General features: G+C 42.2%; 1 protein-coding gene and 1 pseudogene across 1 annotated transcript; both read left to right on the top strand.

Moving 5' to 3' along the window:
- The first annotated feature begins 4386 nt into the window (after positions 1-4386).
- Positions 4387-8538, top strand: LOC146577598 (carboxy-terminal kinesin 2-like; annotated as a pseudogene).
- Positions 8539-19290: 10752 nt separating this feature from the next.
- LOC146577597 (uncharacterized) lies at positions 19291-22257 on the top strand. The gene is made up of 6 exons (XM_085268334.1): positions 19291-19817; positions 19934-20005; positions 20106-20224; positions 20328-20388; positions 20503-20597; positions 20708-22257. The coding sequence occupies exons 1-6, from the start codon at positions 19782-19784 to the stop codon at positions 22227-22229; spliced, it is 1905 nt and encodes a 634-aa protein (XP_085124460.1). The 5' UTR covers positions 19291-19781; the 3' UTR covers positions 22230-22257.
- The last annotated feature ends 249 nt before the right edge of the window (positions 22258-22506 follow it).

Below are 22506 nucleotides of genomic sequence, written 5' to 3'. Positions count from 1 at the left end.
ATACCACTTTTGTTGGATTTGAAGAAGGTGGGGGGTCGCGGGAAAAACCAGCAAAAGAACTCGAGCAGCCGGGCTATGTAAAAGGTGTAGGGGGGCATGTTTGCGGTCACGTCCAGCGGGTGTGTGGGCTGTTTGAGTCATCTGTTACCAGGCAAACTCCAATGCAGCAGGCTGCTGAACACACACAGGCCTCCTGCATCCTCCTCTTCAGCTCTGCTTGCCCGATATCGTGACCTAAGCAGGGTCGGGCCTGGTCAGTACTTGGATGGGAGACCGCCTGGGAAAACCAGGTGCTGTTAGCTTTTGCACTTCCACACACAAACTGCAGAGGGCACTTCTGCTCCTGCTTGTGCTTAGAGGCATGAGAAGTTAACATTTATGGGTGATAAAATCCTTTTTCTATATTTTTAACATGAGAATATCAGTTTTCCATCTTGTGTTCCAGAGTAATCGGACAAAAGACAAACGTAGAACAAGGAAAAAAGAGGCCAAGTGTCTCACCTATAAAACAAAATGACTGTTTTCTGAATAGTCTCACACAGATAAACATTTGCAGGGAATACCTTTTCCTTCAAAACAAACGTCACAGACTGTGTTTTTCTTTACTGATTGTATTTGAGTAGAAACTCAGATTAAAATGGCATCAGTGCTCATAAAATGATTTAACTGTAAAAGTAGGTGTAGTGGATCACTTTGCATAGATCTAGATAAAAGTGCTGTAAGCAAAGACTACAGTGGTCATTGAGCAGCTGTTCCTATAATGTGAATCTGGGATAAAGGCACAGATTATTTGTTTGCCTTTGTTTCCTGGTTCTTTCTTTCTTATCCAAATGGAAAAAGAGAGCATAAAAGTACTGTTTACAAGCAGCTTATCTATCTCATTGTGCCCACTATCATAAAATCTTGGTTGACTGAGCACTGAGCCATCTACCACTCGAAATTGAACCTGTGTGGGACAACAACAAAGTCCAGTATACTAAGTTTCAGTAATGTGCAGTTTTTTCTGTGGAAGATGTAAATCTAAATAGATGTCCTATTGTATGCATAATATACCACTGAACTTTATAAAACAACTTCTAAAAGCAAATTTCGATTTATTTTAGATTTTCTCAAATCCAAACAGTGCTAAAAGCATACACACAGTCAAATATTTTTCATACGAGGTGCTGAAGGTTCTGCAATGTTCTGTCAGTGCGCCCCAGGGCAGCTGTGGCTACAATGTAGCTGCCATCACCAGTGTGTGAATGTGTGAATGATGTATCTGTGGCTTTTTGTCACACTTGGAAACCACGGTGTTGTGCAGCTATTTGCCTTGTTGCAGGGTTTTAAAAAAACTGCAGTTTTGATTTTAGTGAAAGACACCGTCTCATGACTCATTGAGTGCCGCGACTGACGAGCCAATCCGTGGCCTGCAGTCTGACGATGTCACATTTCCTGACTGCTTGGAACCCCGACTAAGTCGTCCTGTAGCCCACATCATAATGTTTCCATCTCTCTGCTTGACTGCGGGGATGCTATTTTTTGCATCACACTCCTATTTCAAAAGGTCAGTTAAAGCCACATAATTGGAATTTGGTTTCATCTCCCCACAGCACTTTCTCCAAAGTCTTCCCTGAATCATTTAGATGTTCACTGGCACTTGAGATGGGCCTATACATGTTTCTCCTTGAACAGGTAGCTACCCTATGTTAGCCTAGCTTTCTATCACTGATGCTCTGTGTGTATTGTTATGGTTCAAAATATGGGGATGGAGACAAGAGACAAGAGAAAAAAACCACAATAACAACACTGGTCCGGCCGGGTTAAGTCAAACGATGATTTTAATGATCACGCGCGTGGGAGATGGACACTGATGCAGACAGCCTCAGATCTCAAAATGGTGGAGCATTGCTCAAACTCTTATAGCCTCTGGTGCCTCCACCTTATCATAAAAGCCTAAACATTCACATGCTTTTCTCTCACACGGCGCCTAAGCTACGACCTTGGCTCCCCGTTTATCTGCTCCTGCTGAGTTGGGGCAGAAAACTCCAGCATGCTCTGTTCTCTTCTAATCAGACAAATAAGGCGATGGCTTTCTGCAGCAGTATTATGCATCATAAAACAATATCATTCATCCACAATAAATCAGCAGTCTAATGTAATGCAAATCAGTTTAACTAATGCAATAGTTATCAGCTTCTTCTAATTCAGGAGAATAATGCAAACTAAAACTACATAATAATTCACAATCTTTAGTTAGGGGTATAACATGGCATAAAATAATATTATAATCTAACAGTATGCTGCTGCCTCTCTCTCATGTTACTTAAAAAATTAACCCCACAGCTTCAATAACCGTATCTAAAAATCTCTCAGTGAAAGTTACGGTTGTAGGTTTGGAAACATTTTGGGGTAGCCAGTGTTAAATAGAGACAGGGCCACATTCTTTATCTAGTCATTGTAATGAAAGAAGCACATTAAAAACTATATGAGAGTTTGCTTTTAACAAGCATGTAATGACTCTACTTAGTTTAGGTAGTCTTAGGGAGTCAAACTGAAAGTAGCATTTTGTGGATGTTTTCCCTGCTGCCCGATCCCATCAGTCTCTTAAAGCATCATTTCTTATGCGCCCTGGTGTGACAGAGGTTTCATGGCGCTACAGGTTACCTGAGCACATCAGGTATATTACGGTTGAAAACCAGTGCCCGGCCTTCCAGTGGGTGTTCGACCCCTCGTGCACAGCTCAGGAGTCTAAACGACCCAGCAGTTATGGACATGTGTGTTTTTGGTGTGCTGTCCCTCGTTCTCCCTGCTTGCAGGTATATCTGTGTGTGTGGATGCCGGAGTTTCTGAGAGCACCCGTTTACAGGCACCTTCAGGCCTGGTGGGTGTGGCCCTGCCAGGTGGTTGGCCACACTTGAAGACCATCACACAGCTGATCAAGCCTTGTCGGAGGAGCTACTTAAGAATGCGGTGGCGCTCTCTCTGACGCTGGATCATTGCGTGACTTCACGTTAGTCTCTCGGCCAGTCAGTACGGATAGTCTGCCGCATTGTATGTGTCTTACGGCTGCCTGTTTGTTATCTCCCCAGGAGAAGCGTGGAGATGAGAGGGCAGCGAGCACGGGGTGCTCAGACACTGAGGAGCGGAGACAAGGAACACTAGCACTGGGAAGAGGACATTTCACGGGAGTCGGGAACGCACTGCGGATTTATTGTTATTTTCCATTCACTGTAAATAAACGCACTGCTTGCATTCAGAGCTCCGTGCCTGGCTCCTCCTTCCTCACATCCCCACGGTTGACGCTGGCCAACCGTGACAAATAGCTTTTCTTAGATTCATTATTAGTTCAACATTGACAAATAGTAGTTGACTAATATCAGGAGCCAAAAAGAAAACAAAAAACAAACTAAATAAATATTTCAGACGCTGAAAATAAATTATTACGGTTGTTTAAATTTGCTGTCAGCAAGTTAGGTCTAATGCATGTAGTCAATCTAATGAATCAATATTACATGTAAAAAGTACAGAACTGAAAATGAAACTAAAATATAACGGTAAATGAACTGGTTCTTGTATAAAACCTTTCTACTCTCTACAACTTGCCTCATTCATGCACTCACTTTTTTCTATGCTTTTTCTCTGTAAGTGCTTTCTATCTAACATTAATACGCATTCATCCTCCCGATGGATGCATCGGAGAGCAACTTGGGGTTAGCATCTTGCCCAAGGATATTTGGCATGCAGGCTGGAGCAGGCGGGGATTGAACCAGCAACTTTCTGATTAGTAGGTTTCCTGCTCTACCTGAGCTACAGACACCCCAATTTGTGGTGCTCTGGAAACAACACGTTCTCATCCCAACAGGTAACGATGCTATGTGACAAATCATCGGTATGTGTAAATGTGTTTTTTGTTCTAATCATGAATCGCTTTGTAAAACAAGACCTGATAGGGTTAAGGTTAAAGTTATGGTTAGAGTTAATGTTAGGGATAGGGCTGGAATGGACGGCTGGAGCCTCTCCTCCAAGTGTGTTACTGCCGCCATCAGCATTCTGTTGTATTCTGTTGTCTGCTTTTCTCTGTAAGCGCTTCGAGCCTGTACTTTTTTGCTTTAGCTGAGTAATGAAGTTGAATCAGTACTTTAACTTTCACTGGAACAATAGTATTTTTACTTCTACTTAAGTGGAGAATGTCTGATCTTTTGCCAACTCTGGCCGTCTCTCAGTCTTGGAATACCCACTTGTTGTCCAGCGGTGTCCTGGGAATATGGGAACTAGACAGACTGGGGAAACAATGGGAGGAGACACAAAGATGGAATCACTTTTACCATCTTTTATGTATTTGCTGGTCGTCTTATTTCTTCTATTTTGCAAGCACAGTGTTGCAATCATTGTCTTTGTGGTACAATGACACAGGTAGAATGCAGGTGTTTTCATGTAACACGATGCCAGAAAGATGAGTAATGTGTTTTGAAGAGAAGATAAAACATCATGTTTGAACAAAGATAAGCAGCAGACACGTCTGTGTGTGAGTTGTTCAGGTTCAGTAAGAAGGTAATATGTCTGCAGAATTTGTAATTCTTATGAAGATATTGCTTGTACAATAAATAAAATCCCTTTAACTTCTTCTGGAGAGTGTCTTTATATATTTAGTCATTTTGGGGCGATCCTTTATTTAGTAGTAACTCTAGTCGGGGATATATATCAGAGTTTACTTTCAGATATGAGCATTGTGTTTCCTGTGGATGAATGAATGAATTATTTATTTATGTAATTTTTGAAAGACTGGCTCATGTAAAATCTCTGAAAGTATGACAAAGCTCTCCTGTTACACTTTATGGACACCTGAGCGTCACCATGAGGGCCTGTCTTTATTCACTTTATTCACTGAAATCCACTTTTATAATGAATTCACAGTAATCACTGACACCTTCAGAGCATTACATTCATTAAAGACGTCTTCTACACCTACTCTTCCAGACGACCGACACATGCTTCAACCACTGCAGGTTAACCAGCCACTCATCAGTAAAGCAAAAACTAAATGTAAATGTCCTCATGTGGAAAAGACTGAAACACAACTCCCATATATCACTAATGTAACAGATCCATTTAGGGAGAGTGAGAACACTAGGCTGGATGTGTTTTAATGCAGGAACATTCATCGTGTCTTCAGTTCAACAAATCATTTACATTGAATATGTGAGCTGGATGGTTACACGACACAATGTGATTGTCAACAATAACTGCAATGAACGCTGGTTTGAGGGCGGAGTCAAGGAGGCCATTTACGTGAAAAGGGAAAGACCCTCTCTGAATCAAGGAGGGGGCCTAAGGGTACATCTGTCACCATCTTACAATGCTGTGATTGCAGCCGTTCTCCAACTCTCTGTGAATGGTACTCAGGACCATTGATCAGTGGTTGTTGATCAATGGTCATGAGAATTTGCATAATCATGATTAAGGAACTGACCTCCCAGCCCATTGTTCCTTCAGTCGGCTGGTTTCTCTGACTGAAAACGCTACGTCCAGAAGAACAGAATCAACTTTTGGAGATTTACTTCCCTGATGATTGAGCACGCATCAAGACCTTTTAATCAGGCCAACAAATATCTTGTACTCAATTTTAGCAGCAGCCATTGTGACACTGATGATAAAACTTGTGTAAAAGTGCGAAGCTGTAAAAAAGTAATTATAAAAAAGCGTTTTTGTAGCTGAATGTTACTGGATAGCTGTTTCATCTGTAACACATCAAAATAACCTGCTAAGGTTTAATAGGCTATAAGGAACACACTCACTTCCTGAGCCCTGGGCAATAAGAGACGTTTTGTGTTTTATGATTTATTGATATGTTTGATCCTTTCTGACCTGCGTTAATGAAGCAGTCATTAGAGCACCATGTCCGCTAGAATAGTTCTGTAGTTTGATGCTTGAGTCGTTGCAGACTTGTTGAAACTCCCTCACCCGTCAAAGCAGCGTCTTTGTTATTCGAGTCCAGCAGATGGCAGTGTTTCACTGTCTGACGGCTGTCTGAAGCTTCAGCTGGATTATCCGTTTTCATGTTTGATTAGAGGTTTGTGTGTGTGTGTGTGTGTGGGTTTTTAGCCACGAGTTGTCCACGATAAAGCATATTGAATGGCCTGTCTAATATTGTTAGAATTCTCCTTTGGGTTAGTTTCATTACTCAATCGGGACATTTATTTGGAAAAAGAAAAAAAAAGAAAAAAAAAGAAAAGAATTAAAAATAAATAAATCCTCATAGTTTACATTTACAAATATCAATACTGAATGTTACGTCCCTCTGCAGCTTCTAATCGTCTCAGTGTTTTCAGCTGGTGCTAATTGGCCACACCTAGTCAGGTGTGGATAAAAGCATACCTGAGGCAAGCTTCCCGGCAGTGCACTAGTCTTTGCCTTGGTGGCACCAGCCATTTTAGCCAACCTGGTTTTCCATTTTAGGATGAAACCTCTTCTCACCCACACTCTGCTATTCATCTCTGTTTTTATGTTGCGGCTTTTGAGCCGGGTCGTAACACTGAAGATTACAAAGATCAACATTAAGACCAGTCTGTGCATTCAAAGCAGTGACAGAAAAGAGTGTGGGGCATTAACCCCCACTCACTTCACAGTTCACGTTCACAGCGAGCTTCGTCGAAATTTACAATGAGACCCTGAGGGACCTTGTGTTCACCGGCAAGTCCAGCAAGAGACCTGAGCATGAGATCCGCAAGACAGCCAGCAACGAATTGACAATCACTAATCTCACCTATGAGCGGGTCTCCAATGAGGATCAGGTACAGCAGACAGACATCTGTAGCTCAGAACAAATTAATTTCAAATCTGCTGACAAATTGTTACCAAACTTTGAAAATACATCAAACTTTATCGATGCTCTATGTTTTAAAACGTTCCCTCGTCCTCTCAGGTTCTCCGTCTGATTGCTTTGGCCAATCAGAATCGCTCCACTGCCCAGACAGCCCAGAATGACCGCTCGTCTCGCTCCCACTCAGTCTTCCAGCTGGATATTGAGGGAGTTAATGCCGGCAGGGATGTCAAGTGCAAATGTATCACACTGGAAGTACCAGCATCAGGAATGTGGCTTCTTCTTTTTGGATCTATAATATTTAGTCTGGTTAGTTATTGTTACTGTAACCAGTGCAAAATCTGCTCTGATGACTTAACGTTAATGTTTGAGCCCCTGAGCGCTAAAAGAAGTGTTTTGTAAAGTATTAAAACTACCTTTAATGGAAGGAAAAACGGATCACTGCTTCCTATAAGAGTTGGTTTTGTCTGTGTGTGTAGCCACTCTGTGCCTGGTGGACTTGGCTGGCAGTGAGCGAATGGTGAAGAGCCAGTCTCAGGGTGACCGTTTCAAAGAGATGACCGCCATCAACAGCTCACTGTCCAACCTGGGCGCCGTTATCGCCGCTCTGGCCAAAAAGGTCTGCAGCTGCAGTTTCTGTAGTCTTAGATGTCACACCTGCTTTCTTTACATTTACAGTATTAATGATTTTTTTGGCCTTTGTGTTCCAGGAGACTTACGTAGCTTACAGGAACTCGAAGCTCACGTACCTCCTTCAGGGATGTTTGGGGGGGAAACGGCAAAACGTGAGTTTGTTGACATCACAAATCTTTATAATGACGACACATAAAACTGAAGGAATTTATCCCCAAAAAATATTTAACAGCGTTTGATCTCATCACTTCAGATTGTGACTGTTTATTCTTTGGCACTAATTTTGGATGTCTTTATTTGCAGCTTGATGTTTGTTAACATTGCTCCGGAGCCCGACAGCTTTGGGGAAACTCTGAACTCATTGAGGTTTGCCAGCAAGGTCAGTGCAGTCTTGTTTCCAGTGTTCATTGGACAGAGTACATTAGTGATGTCCTTACATCAGCTGTTTATGGTAAACCAAAGCCATACTCCATATCCATTTTAATACCTTGGTGTGTAATTCATACTCACATTTTGTCTGAAGAGTAGGGATGTTCCTGGCGTCTTATTTACTAGTCGACTAATCGAGGGGGAAATAATTAGACTAACCAACTAATGTAAAACTAAGGAACATTCAGATATTGAGTTGATTTTCAGAACTGATTAATAGAAACTGTCAAACTAGACGCAGAGGTATCTTAAACCATTTATCACATTCTGTTAAATACAAATGAAAATGCATTACTACAAAAGATGTTCTATTAAAATATGACAATCATTTGAGAATCTAAAAGTACGTCTAAGTGTGGCGAGAATGATTCAGGTAATACATTATACAGCCGTTTTCTAGTCAGGTTGTGGGGGCAGCAGGAAGGACTACTCCTGACCACAGCTGATAGATGTAAACTGGCTAGCATGACCAAGGATGCTGGGGCCTCCTACTGGTAGGACGTGCCCAGCTGGAACAGCCTCCTGGCCAAGGTGGCTGTCACCTTTTGATGTGAAGGAGTAGTGACTCTACTCTGAGCCCCTCCCCCATTGACTTAACTGCTCTCCTAAAGGAGAGGTTTTCCACCTCTCAGGAAACTAATTTCCTCTGCGTGTATCTGCGATCTCAGTGTTAACAAGAAGATCAGGGTAGATTAATAGATTTATGGCGTTTCTCAACAACAGTGCACCATCTGGTGGTAGATCGCTGCCTAACATTTAGAACACAATGTACCAGCATTGGGCATCAATTAAAATGTTAACAATTAGATTGAACGACTGGTAAGTCTGATACAGACTAGTGACAATTAGTCGACTAGTCACATAAATCCCTGATAGAGCCCACAGAAGTGGCCTGCACCATGTGCGTGGCTTGCTTTGCAGAACCCTCAGTAGGACCTACAGCCATTTTTCATCCCCAGCGTTTTTTAATATTAGGCCATTTTCACTGTGTTGAATAGAATATAGCCAAACCTTCCGACCCTTTTTTTTTTCTTTTTTCTTTAGAATTGCAGTCTCCGTTTATTAGATTAGCTTAAAGTGGCTAAGCTACAAACCGCCATCCACATGAGGTCCTAGAGCCATAAATCGCCCCATTGAAACCCATTATAAACGCTATTTTTCACTGCAGAATTATTACCATTAACGTATGGGTGATGGCTTCTGTTTCGGTTCCGTGTTGGACAAGGGGCCTTAGAATTGTAATTTTTTTTATTTGGCCACCGGGTGGCGCCCTTGTTCCACATGTGACGCCTGCTGGAACATAGACCTTTTCCAGCGGGCTGCTCGAGACATACACCCGGGAAAGGCAGACTCATTCCCCGAGTGCAGCAGCAGCTTGGCCCGCTGCTCGTTCGGGACCATTTTCTGCCCTTAGGGCTGTTAGAGGGTGCATTTTGACCTTTATATTTAAAAATAAATAAAATAAAGGTCTCTCTGCCTAAAAGAAAAAAAAATTGTGTCTGTCTCATTCTAAGTTTAGATAAAAGCCTTCCCTCTTTGAAGTACACCCTGCAATGCAAACAAATCTAACATGAAAACAAGAATAAAAAACAAATTAGACTTTATTTTGTCGCCAACCTCAGCTTGTTTATGCAGGTGCAGGCAGGAGAGGTTATAAGAATAAGCCGTAGCGCGGGAGTAGGCATTTTCACGATGGCACGGTACCGAGGAAGTAGTGGACATCCTGATGCGCTCTGACAGCGAGGATCTCTCCTCTTCATCTGCCGAGAGTGACTCTGATTCCGGGGGTGACACGGATGATTCGTCTCTCGACACTGATCACCAGGAGTCGTCCTCTGATTTTTCTTCTGAAGATGAGAACGAGGGGAGGACGCCGGAGGAAGCAGCGGCGTGGACCTCCAAAGATGGGAAGAAATGGTCCGCAACAAACGCCGAGACGCTGCGCTACGTCGCAGCACCCACGGGGCTTATTCCGGGATCGACCCACTACGCCGTAGCCCGAATTACGGACCCACTCTCCAGCTTCAGGTTGTACATAACTGATGGGATTATACAGCATATAGTTGCAATGACAAACCTTCAGGGCAGACGCTACATCTCATTCTGGAGAGATTTAGATAGCAACGAAATGCTCGCTTATGTGGGGCTGCTAATTTTGTCCGGTGTATACCGGTCAAAGCACGAGGCCATCGCCAGCCTTTGGAGTGAGAAAACGGGAAGGAAGATTTTCCGTGCCTCAGTGGCTGAGAAAAGATTTTGTCACATAACCAGAGCGCTCCGATTTGATGACAAACTCACCCGACCTGCACGACGTGCGGACAAATTGGCTCCCATTCGGCAGATATGGGACATGTGGGCACACCGCCTGGGGATGTTTAGTCCAGACCGGGACCTTATGGTGGATGAGCAGCTGGTACCGTTCAAGGGAAGGTGCAGTTTCCGCCAGTATATCCCCAAAAAGCCTGCGAAATGCGGCATAAAGGTCTGGGCAGCATGCGATGTCAAGACATCATACGCCTGGCGGCTGCAGGTTTACACCGGGAGAGCAGCGGGCGAACCGGCCGAGGTAAACCAGGGGATGAGGGTCGTCCAGCAGATGACTGACGGGCTCCATGGGCATGTCGTCACAGTCGACAATTTTTTTTCACCTCATCTGAACTGGCAGAGGAACTCCTCAAAAATAAAATGGCTCTGGTCGGCACAATCCGCCAGAACAAAAAAGGAATCCCACCCGTTTTGCGCCAGATGAGAGGGAGAGCCGTCTACTCCTCGATCTTTGCCTTTTCAGCGAAACAGACCCTAGTGTCGTACATTCCCCGACGGGGCAGGAATGTGCTTTTATTGAGCACGAAACATCGCAGGCCGGAGGTCAGCGATGACGAGAGAAAAAAGCCAGCGATCATCACAGACTACAATCGATGCAAAGGAGGTGTCGACAACCTTGATAAGGTGGGTGTCATTACGCATCAGTTACGCACACCTTTATTCATTTTTCTTCATATATTCTTGTGTAAAATATACAGAGGTTTTATGTTGTTTTTTTTTTGTTATGTTTATTTTTTGTTAGGTTGTCGGCACCTACTCCTGCAGGAGACGGACCAATCGATGGCCAATGGCCCTTTTTCATCACATCATAGACGTCTCCCTCTACAACGCCTTCATGCTGTGGACCTCCGTGGATCAGGCCTGGCATCAGCAGAAGCCACACAGGAGGAGGATGTTCATTGAAGAGGTGGGAGAAGGCCTGATCACGCCCCATTTGTCACAAAGACAGCGTCTTCCCCGCTCATCAGCCGCTGCTGAGTTAGTAAGAGATGCGCAGGATGGTGCTGCTGCAGGCCCCTCTGGAGTGACAAATCCCAAGGGCAGGAAGCTCTGTGAGCTCTGTGTTGGGAAAAGGAGGCGAGTGGGAAACACATGCAGCAAATGTGGAAAATTCAGCTGCCGAGCCCACAGCAAATTTGTCTGCAGCCACTGCTCTACCTGAGCAAGACATTTACCCCCCAGCCACACACACGCCCCCCACCCTCTCACTGCTTTCTCACTTTCTGACACTCTCTTTCTCTCTCATACATTTCCCCATTCCCAACAACAATATACATAATTACATTTACCATATACATGTTCTTGTTCATTGTTGAAAAATAAATGTTTATTTGGTTCAAACTGATCTTGTATTTTTATTTACATAATGCTTTTTATTTGATTTTAGATGGCAACAAGGTAATATGCATTTATTGGGGCAAGAGTGAAAAACGTTCTCCTGCAAAAAAAACTAACGGCCGATCAAAATGAAGGTCAGTAGTAATTTTTAGACCATCCAAAGGCCTAATTAAAAGTACAATAAAATATAACTTTCAAATGTATTTTATGGAAAATATTTAATTTTTTCATTTTTTTTGCCAAAAAAGGCAGTGTGCTCATGTGACAAAACCGGGATATAAAAGGTTAAAATCGCGAAATATAATTAAAACTTTATATGAATATTTCAAGGAGAAGTAGGTCTAAAATATTGGCTAATTTAAAGTGGAAAAATATTAATGTATAATCTTTTTATAGCACTTTTTATGGCGTGGTCGATTTTTGGCTCTAGGTCTTCATAAGGGGTACTTTTTTTTTTTTTTTTTTTTTTTTTAGGACTTACCAAGGGTTAACCACCAAAACACTCGTCTGCAGTGGAATTTCTTTGAGCTAATCGATTCATTTCATCTTCTAATTAATGTGGAAAATGGTGGCAAAGGTGGATGAAATGAGTGATTCCTAGAGTTACATTTTATTGCCTTTTTTCTTTCCTTTTCTTAAAGTTATGAAGGCATCTTGGATGCCATTTCAGTGAGTGGGGGTTAATGCCCCACACTCTTTTCTGTCACTGCTTTGAATGCACAGACTGGTCTTAATGTTGATCTTTGTAATCTTCAGTGTTACGACCCGGCTCAAAAGCCGCAACATAAAAACAGAGATGAATAGCAGAGTGTGGGTGAGAAGAGGTTTCATCCTAAAATGGAAAACCAGGTCGGCTCAAATGTTCTGTGAGTCATAGGAGTCTACTAACATTTCCATGATAGAACAAGGCTGCAACCTTTGTACACTATATAAGGCAAAGAACTAATTAGCCTCATTTTGTTTTCATTCTGAGGCTTGTTTTTTTAGCACATACAAACAACTCTTCTTATGAGAATATTAGGACGCGTCTTGTATATATGATCGGCTCGCACATGGCCCGAAGATTGGTTTACCTTCTGCCATGTTGAGGCCAAAAACCCTGAGGACAGAAAAAAACAAAAAAAAAACAAATGGTAGGTTGTCTCTGTGTGAGAGACGTTGGCATTATACCCGATATTTTTTAAAAAATGCAATGTGTGGATTTCTTTTACAGACAACATCTGCCATGTTGTGGACTGCTCAGAGTCTCCCCCTCCAGCACTGCTAATCCAGATGTTGGATCTGTGTTTCCACAAGCCCCGCGAATTCTAGAGACTTATTCATCATGAAGAAAACAAGACAGTCGATCGATCGATTATTTGCGCAAGGGAGGCCACCATGAAAATGACCTCTAGATCCTCCTCCTCCTGCTGCCTTTATTGAGAGACCGTTCACACAAAACACGTCAGAACAAAGCCACGCCCAGACAAGGCATTGTATGTATATGTGTGAACTTCTGTAAGTGTGTGTGTGTGTGTGTGTCAGACCTCCTGCTGACCAAAGGGTCATAAACGCACAAGGATGTGTCTGTGATAAAAGACTACAGCCCCCCACCTTGATCCTTGAGAATCTGGGGGGAAGGACAGTGGAATTTCTTTCATCAGAGTTAAAACAATGTACAAATGGTAAACATAAAAATGACAAACATTTAACAATTCACTCTAACACCAGACCCCACCGACTCCGCCCCCCTCTCCAGGATGCTCACAGGACTCTGCAGGATCACACCCGTCTGAGGAAACGGAACTCAACATTAAACTCGCAACCTTCCACCTGCTGTCGACGGCACTGAATGAGTATGTGCAGGAGATATGTTATGGATGCCAATCCGGTCACCCCAGCCAGTTACAACACAGTTGCCTGTTTGAGCTGCCTGTGTTTTTCTTCGAGACCTGCTATGATGAGGTGATGGAAAAGCTCCGGACGCCCCGATTCATCCCGGCCATCCGTCTGTTTGTTTGCTCATACAGTGTCAGTGAGGCTGAAGCACAAATCATCAGCACTGCAGAGCGTCTTCTGTGTGAACTGAGATCAGTGCCGCACATTGTTTGCACCACTGATGAGAATGTCGGATACCTGCTAAATACCAATCATCACACCCGCGGAGTTAAATCAGCGCTGCTCCACATGATTGGAAACTACTGGTCTGGGAGACACAAGATTTAATGTACATCTGTTATAAAAACCTTACTGTGCACTACACAGAAAATGAAATAAAAACGTATGCTAACACTTTTTTCTGGTCATTTGTGTTTGGTCAAAGTGATTATGGAAAACACGCTGAGAAAAATATATCACAACCCTGCACACCCAGGGGGTTTAGGAAGTGTAAAGAAGCTCCGTATCGCTGTCAGTGAGGCAACAGGCTTAAAGCCGTCATTACCTGACGTGGAGCGTTTTTAAAAGGAGATGACACATATACTCTTCATAAACCTGCAAGGATAGAGGACACAGAAATGCAAGGATACAGAAATGCAAGGATACAGAAATAGAGTTTTGGTTAACGGGATTGACAAACAGTTTCAAGCTGATTTGGTTGACATGCGTGAATATTCTGCGGATGATGATAATGTTAGGTACTTATTGACATGCATAGATGTGTTTTCTAAGTATGCATGGGTTAGGTGCCTTGAAACCAAGACAGGACAGGCTGTTGCTGAGGCTTTTGGTGATATTCTGAGAGAGGGCCGTGTGCCTGAAAAACTCCAAACAGATTTAGGGAAGGAATTTTATAATAAACATTTAAAAAAACTAATGGAGCAGCATAACATCACACATTTTTCAACCTTTAGTGAAATGAAATCATGTGTGGTAGAGCGTTTTAACCGCACCTTAAAGGGGAAAATGTGGAAATACTTAACATCAGTTAACTCGCCAAGATATGTTAATGTGATCCAAGATCTTGTACAGTCCTATAACCTGTCTTATCACAGCTCTATCAAAATGACCCCACCGAGGTGTGCAAAGATAATGAGAAAGCAGTCTTTAACACCCTGTACAAAATGAAACCCCAAAAACCGGTGACTTTTAAATTTAATGTGGGCGATACAGAGAGAATATCTAAACTACGAGGCATATTCTGAAAGGGTTACCATCAGACCTACACAGACGAGTACTTTACCATAAAGGAGCGTTTAGGAAGAGACCCTCCCGTATACAAACTGGAGGATCTCACAAGAGCTGCAGTGAAAGGTGTAATTTACGAACCTGAGATACAGCAGGTGACTACTGACAAAAACAAAAGGTTTAAAATAGAGAAAATACTTGGCAGAAAAAAAGAGGCACTTGGCACTTGAGTTTCCGAGCATTTTTATCCTGAGGTTATAACACCTATTGTTTTAAATGAACCGTATGAGGTCGGTGTTATAGAATTTCAATACCCAAGACTATGGTTGTCTTTTCCACAATCAGATTCGCGAGTGGAAATTTATGATCCAGTCACAAATGGAGCATTGTCCATAACCGTGATTGAGCTGTCTGTGGGGCATTATGCATCTGTGGCGCAGATAATAAAACATTAAAACATAACACCGACATTAAAACACAATACAGTGAAGTTAGTAACTATGTTAGTGTTATGGGCCCTAGGGGCACAGTTCTCACATTTAGAGGGAGACTGGCAGGAATCTTAGGATTCAAATCAGAAGACCCGTTTGTACTTCATTATAAAAACACATACGCACCACATCCTGCAGACGTATACGGCGGAAAATAGAACATTTTTATTTATGCAGATATCGTTGATTACCAGCTTGTGGGTGACGCCCATGCGCGGCTATTAAGAGCAGACCGTCGGGGAACCATTCTTCAATTTGACAGCCCACACTACACACCAGTCTCGAAATCCTTAATCGATGACATAGAAATTGATTTGATAGACGATCAAAATCAACACATACCCTTTTTATACGGGAAGGTGTTTGTCAAGCTCCACTTCCGACCCATAAGACACCATTTGTAAAAAATAAGGATGTCTGTCTACAACACAGATGAAGCAAAATCTGTAAGATATTATTTAAATCAGGCTGGTGGAGAATTGAATGGTTATATTGGGACCAGCACGCAATGTGGCGCAGGTCTGGGAGGTTTGTTCAGCAGCCTGTTTAGAATTGCTGTACCATTGTTTAAAAAAGGAGTCAGCATAGTCAAACCCCACCTAAAAACAGCAGCATCAGGCATAGTGTCTGATGTGATATCCAACATAACCAAGCCAACATCTACTGAGCAGGATGGCAACAGCTTGTATGTGTATACACCCAAACCTTCTAAGACCCCTCCCACTGCACGCATGCGTGATACGCCGCCGCATAAAAAGCGTAAAACGACAAAACCTGCCAGGAAAGCCACCAAACGGAGACAACCACGCGGAGTGAAAAGACCCAGAACCAGTCGTTCAAAAACTACAGCATGTGACATCTTCTAAATGGCTCTGTTACACAACCAATCAGAGAATGTCTAAAAACAGAGCTCGATCTTTTTACTGTCCCATACACACAAACGTCCATAGAGAAAACGACCTTTATTGAAATTCCACCAGTTTCTGCAATCACAGACGGCGGTCCAATCGAGTTTAAATCTCATCGTCCGGAGAGGATTACCTGGATCTAAACGATTCCTATATCTACACACGAGTAAGAATCACAGATGCTGACGGCACAAACTTAGGCAGGGATGATTATGTAACGGAGCGGAAAGGCTGATTTTATTTCCACAGTGTTTTGTGTTTTTTTTTTTTTTTAAAGGAAGGAAACCTTCCTCAAAACGGGCAGAGCAGTGGAGCCGCCAAGGGAAAGCACACAATTTAAACTGTAAGATTAAAAATATAATTTATTATATTTAAATAGTTAAAAATGTAAAATGAATTAAAACAACCTTGGCCAAGGGGTAACACAGTAAAAATCAATAAAGCATAACATTAAAAGTCCTGTGGCCTGCGCCACGACCTAAAAGTCCCAGGGAGCTAAGAAATCCAGCAGGTGGTATAACCAAAGGAACCAGCGGAGTCCTCGCCTCCCTCTCGCACTCACGCCCCGATATGCCCGGGTGGGCAGACCTCTCAACTCCGCCCGCCGCTTCTTTAAAACTGGAAATCGGCACAGCCGTCTCGTGGCTTCCGCTGGTGCTCTCTGCGCGCTGGTGCCTCTGCGCGCTGGTGCCTGCATTAGCCAACTCTAGCCGCCTTAGAAGAAGGGAAAACCCGGCGGCGTCTCGCCGCCCTATCGATGTTTCTGTTCCGGTTGCCACCGCTTTCCTGTGGCACACCAACCGGCACCAGCCCGTCTGGGCTTGTGGCACCGCCACCGCCTGATACCGTTCACTCTCTCAGTCCTCACTCCACCATCAATCTCCTCTCTCTCGTCTCCCATCACTCTTATTGGCCCCGGGACCTCACAGGTGTGTCGGGTTCATAATCAAGGAGGGGCGGAGACTTTCCAGGACAAGTCACCGATGAATACCATAAAACATGCAATAAAACCAAGAATAGAACACTATACAATATTAAAATATTAAAGAAAGTAAAAACAAAACCAAACATGCACAATAAAAATATCTTAGGTAACTTGTCCCTCTCCACCCCGTGACACAAACGTGGGACTTGTTAATTATCCAGGTTGCACCTTATTTAGTCAGGTAGATGTAAATTTGGGGGATCGCTTGATTAGCCAATCATCCAACACGTATCCATACAGAGGCATAATAGAATGTCTTATCAATTATAATAAGCAGACTTTAGACACACAGTTCAGCAGCGCTTTATTCTGTACAGACACAGCCTCGCACATGAATGATACATGTATAGAAGGGGAGAGCCAGGGTCTGGTGACCAGAGGTACTTATACAGCGAATAGCAGTATTGTTGAATTGATTGCTCCAGTACACGCAGACCTGTTTTTTCAAGAAAAATTATTACTTAATGGAATCGATCTGTCGCTGAAATTTGTGCGCTCTAAAGACGAATTTGCTCTCATGACTGGAGCTAACACCGCGTGTAAAGTTAAAATCGTCCCTGCCAGCTTATTTGTGAAAAGAATCAGTGTCTCACCAAGTGTCAGGCTGGCACACGGCAAGGCGCTGCATCATGTAAATGCAAAATATGCTGTAGGCAGAGTTTCTTTAAAGACCTTCTCCACACCTGCTGGGGCAAGAATATCAACTAATTTATTTATGGGCAGGTTGCCTAAATTTGACATCATCGCCTTCGTGGATAACGAAGCTTATCCTGGTTCTTTTACACGTAATCCATTTAATTTTAAAACTGTGATATAGAACTCATGTGTTTATACGCTGATGGACAGTCGTATCTGGCCAAACAATTCCTGTTTCAATCTGGAAGCTGATGAAGGACATTCAGGGAACGTATCATTAGTTCAAACAGGGAGCGTGAGGCTGGAAACCCGTTTCAGAAATCCGCTACCCCGAACAATGAACCTGGTGTGTTACTCTGTATTTGATTCAGTCATCCAAATATCTAATATGAGACAAGTGCTGCTGGACGACTACTAAAGATTCAAAATGAATACAATAGAACTAACCAGCATTGTTAAAAGGATTAGTAACAGGGCTCATCTTCTAGGCGTCTTAGCATGTGACCAGCTGCCAACAAAGCCCATCAGATATCCATGCATGGGCATTGTGAATACAGATCCATCAGACTTACCTGGGAAGCACTGGTTGGCGTTCAATATCACAAAAGACAAGCAAGGGCACTTTTTTGACAGCTTCGGTAACTCACCTGATAAGTTTTCACCCGAGATAAAAGTTTTTCTTTTAAAAACACCGCTCGGATATTGTATTCTGGGAGACAGGTTCAGAAGGACTTTTCGGTAACCCGCGGACAACACTGTGTGTTTTTTCTATATCATGTCCAAAAAGGAGCGTCTTATTCAAGACTAATTAATATGTACAGTGATAACCTTGTTTGTAACGATGCAATGGTTTGTCATTTTGTTAACAAAATAAGACCTGTTTCTGCATGTTTTGAAAATAACTTTGATTGTGTGCAGCGCGGATACTGATTCAAGTAACAAATAATAAAAGATAACAGAAGAGAATATCGTTTCATCTGGTATTTATTTTCACCTCATTGTTAAAAACATTATTTAGTAATAATAAAATCTTTAAACATCAGCATAGAGTTCAAAAAGTAGTAAAAAGGGGAAAACTGTCATCTGTTTAACTAAACAATATAGACATAAATAAGAAAAAACACATAAGTAGTAGTGTATAAAAAGGGAAACAAATGCGAGGGTAAATGATCTTTTTTTTCAAGAATAAGAAAAACAAACATAATCTTAAAATTCATTAAAAATCGATCCACCCGCTTCTACTCTGCCTTGATTTTTTATGTGTGGTAAATAAGCTTTGATCGCTCAGTGACCGCTTCTTGTGCAAACCATTTGTTTCCACACTCGGGTCGCCAGTGTCGCCTTTATATTGGCTAATAGTCCTCCTCACCTCAGCATTAGGAAAAGCAGACAGAGACTTTCTCCCTCACTATGTGTTAATAGACCTCTCTGCATTGAATCACACTTGTTATTAATCTCTGTCTCTCTTCCACAGCATGCCTCTTGTCCCATCTTCGTTCTCTCACCCCAACCACTCCTGGCAGATGGCCGCCCCTCACTGAGCCTGTTACTGCCGGCGCTTCCTCCCTGTTAAAAGGGAGTTTTTTCCACTGTCGCCAATGTGCTTGCTCATAGGGGGTCATATGATTGTTGGGTTTTTCTCCTTGTGTATATTATTTTAGAGTCTACCTTACAAAGTAAAGCACCTTGAGCCGACTGTTGTTGTGATTTGGTGCTGTATCAATAAAACTGAAGTGAATTGAAATAACATAAAAGGACATAATGCTGCAGGTTGGCTTTCTTTCTTTTCTGATTCACCAGTTTGTATGCATCTTTTCACAGGAGTGACCTAAGGACGGCTGTAGCCTACCCTTATTTACTTATATAATGAACAACATATAGTGTAATGTGGTGTAAAATAGAGTGTTTTCTTTTAATTTAATGACATAAAGCAGGGATCAAATGTTTCCATGGTGACTGTTTTAGAATTGTGTATTTTTAAATCTGCATCAGACTTGAAAAAGAGCTCATCTGTGCAAGAAAAACCATCAAGTCAGGAGTATTTTCATATCTACATTTGATCTTACACAAGTTTTGAAGAGTTTTGGAAAGTTTCTCTTCCCCAACTGTGATAGAACAGCAGCGTTTTAATGGAAGCCAGTAAAGGGATCTACAAACCCATCAGGGTATGTGACACTTTTTGTTTTTACTGCATTTTTGAAGAATTTGATGTAGTTTTAAAAAGCTGACAAACTGAGAATCAATTTAAGTTACAATGAGTAATTTCTTATTTCTTTGACAGGTGCTGTTCAACACACCCATATATAACACAGCTGTGGAGATCTGCTGGTATCTACCAGGTTACAGGGCTCAGGTAAGACCCAGATCCATCCAAAACAAAACTGAGATAAAATGTCAGGTGATTTCTGAAGACCTGGGACTGATGCTGATTAAATGTCTCCTTTTATTTTTAGATTGCAATGATGATGGAATTCCTCAGACTTCAGAAGGAAAACCAAATACCATCAAGCCTCACTGCAGAAGATATGGGAGATCTTTTGGTGGAGAGGAGCAAAGAGACAGTCAGAGAGCAGTGAGTTACTGTGACACCTACAGACCATCCACCTCACACCTGAAACTGTTTGTGCTGAAGTGTAAATGCTGAGAGAAAACCTCTCTTTTGTTTTCTTTTGAAGACTTTGGGAGTTTGAATTGGAGGGTTTGGAAGAAACAGAAGCCAAACCTCTTCTGAAACTGGTAAGACTAGAAAACTCACAAGAGTTTTAGTCATTTGGAGATCTTTTTTTTTTTTTTACTACAATCACATAACCTCTCAACAAAACTGCAATGTAAACATGCTTTCTGTTTCAGGTGTGGGCAGTGAACACAATAAATAAAATGAGGGACATCGAGTTTCAAGCCCAGATGCTGCTGGAATTTCCAGAGGCCATACCTCCTAAATTTCAGTGAGTCACCTCTGACATAAAATCATTAACAGTCCAGCTACAGTATTTCAAAATTTCTGTTATTTTTTTAAATAGGTGTAAAAGATCATTCTTATAACTTTATTCTGCAGAACACCTAAGCTCCTCAGCAATGTCAGGAAGTACATTGACCTCCTTAAAGAGAGGCAGCAGGACGCACAAACCTCCAAACTGTTCACTGCAACAGACGTGGTGATAGAGGTGGTTCCCCGTGTCCTGCATGGCTTCTGGAAGCTTCCTTCTTACCCCCTACTGAACATGTCCTCCCAAAAATTGAGCATCCTCTCCACCAGTGTGACAAAGGCCACTTTGGATCGAGTGTCCAAATCTCTCCTAACAACGGAAAACCAGGCCATCTTCTCAAGGTCCATCAGAGATGACATGGTGCAAAGTATCCTGTCTGAAGTCAGAGAGAAATATTCAGAAAAGATTCTGCTGAGCCACATTGCAAACTTTGCACCAGGACTACTCAGGGCAATTTCTGATGTAGCAAAGACGAGCATATGCCAGATCTTCCAGCCCCCTTGTGAAAGTCCAGTAGTGTCTGATGTTCTTCCAACTAAAGAACCTCATCCTGAAGGTCTGCTGAAGTCAGATGTTCTTCCCACTTCCCAACCTCCAGTTGAAAGTTCACGAATTGCTGATATTTTTTCCACTCACGAACCTCCTTCCAAAAGTTCAACAAAGGCTGATGTTCTTCCAGCTAAAGAATCTGCTCATGAAAATCTGCTGAAGTCAGATGTTGTTCCTACTAAAGAACCAAAAGGACCTGATCGTGAACGTGTTCTGAAGTCAGATGTTCTTCCTACTTCTGAACCTCTTTTTGAAAGTTCCACAAAGGCCAATGTTCTTCCAGCTAAAGAACCTGCTCATGAAAATCTGCTGAAGTCAGATGTTGTTCCTACTAAAGAACCAAAAGGACCTGATCGTGAACGTGTTCTGAAGTCAGATATTCTCCCTACTAAAGAACCACAAGAACCTGCTTGTGGAAGTGTTCTGAAGTCAGGTGTTCTTCCTACTAAAGAACCACACGAACCTGCTCCTGAACGTGTTCTAAAGTCAGATGTTCTTCTTACTTCCGAACCTCCTTTTGAAAGTTCAACAAAGGCTGATGTTCTTCCGACTAAAGAGCCTGCTTGTAAAAATCTGCTGAAGCCAGATGTTGTTCCTCCTAAAGAACCTCAAGAACCTGCTTGGGAAAGTGTTCTGAAGTCAGATGTTCTTCCTACTTCCGAACCTCTTTTTGAAAGTTCAACAATGGCTGATATTCTTCCCACTGGAGAACCCGCTCGTGGAAGTCTGCCAAAGTCAGATGTTCCAGATGTTCATCCTACTAAAGAACCTCTCATTGAAAGTTCATCAAAGGCTGATGTTCTTCCTACTAAAGAGCCTGCTTCTGAAAGTCTGGCAACGTCTGATGATCTTCCTAGTGAGGAACTCCCTTCTGTATGTCTATCCATGTCTGAGCCAGTTGTCTCTTTTACTAATAATTCAGAGAAGTCTGACAACATTAAAATCAAGGAGAAAAAGGAGAAAAAGAAGAAAAAAAAGGGCTTCTGCCAAAAATTCAGAGCCCTGTTCTGTTGTTGCTTCAGACCCCAAGAAACTGACTGATTTTGAGAATCCAATCTGTTTGTTCTAACTCTACAAAATCAAATAAAATGATTAATCAATATTTTTTCTATGAGTCTGCATCTATGATTAAAGAATATTTTTCCTTCAGATGTTTATAAGGGTTCTCAAAATACCTCCACAAGTCCAACAATTGTTAACATATTAGTGTTGTTATCTTTAAGAGAATCTGAACTTATTCTTACTCTTAACATATCAACAGCAGTAACTGAAACCTGGAAATGAAAAAAAAGTTACCAACAATTATTAACATTGCTTC

This window comes from Mchenga conophoros, linkage group LG3, assembly GCF_057382185.1.
Source record: "Mchenga conophoros isolate Kocher_MC1m ecotype Shallow Benthic linkage group LG3, M_conophoros_male_GT1.1, whole genome shotgun sequence".
Taxonomy (NCBI): domain Eukaryota; kingdom Metazoa; phylum Chordata; class Actinopteri; order Cichliformes; family Cichlidae; genus Mchenga; species Mchenga conophoros.
This window is presented reverse-complemented; position numbering and strand designations above follow the sequence as displayed.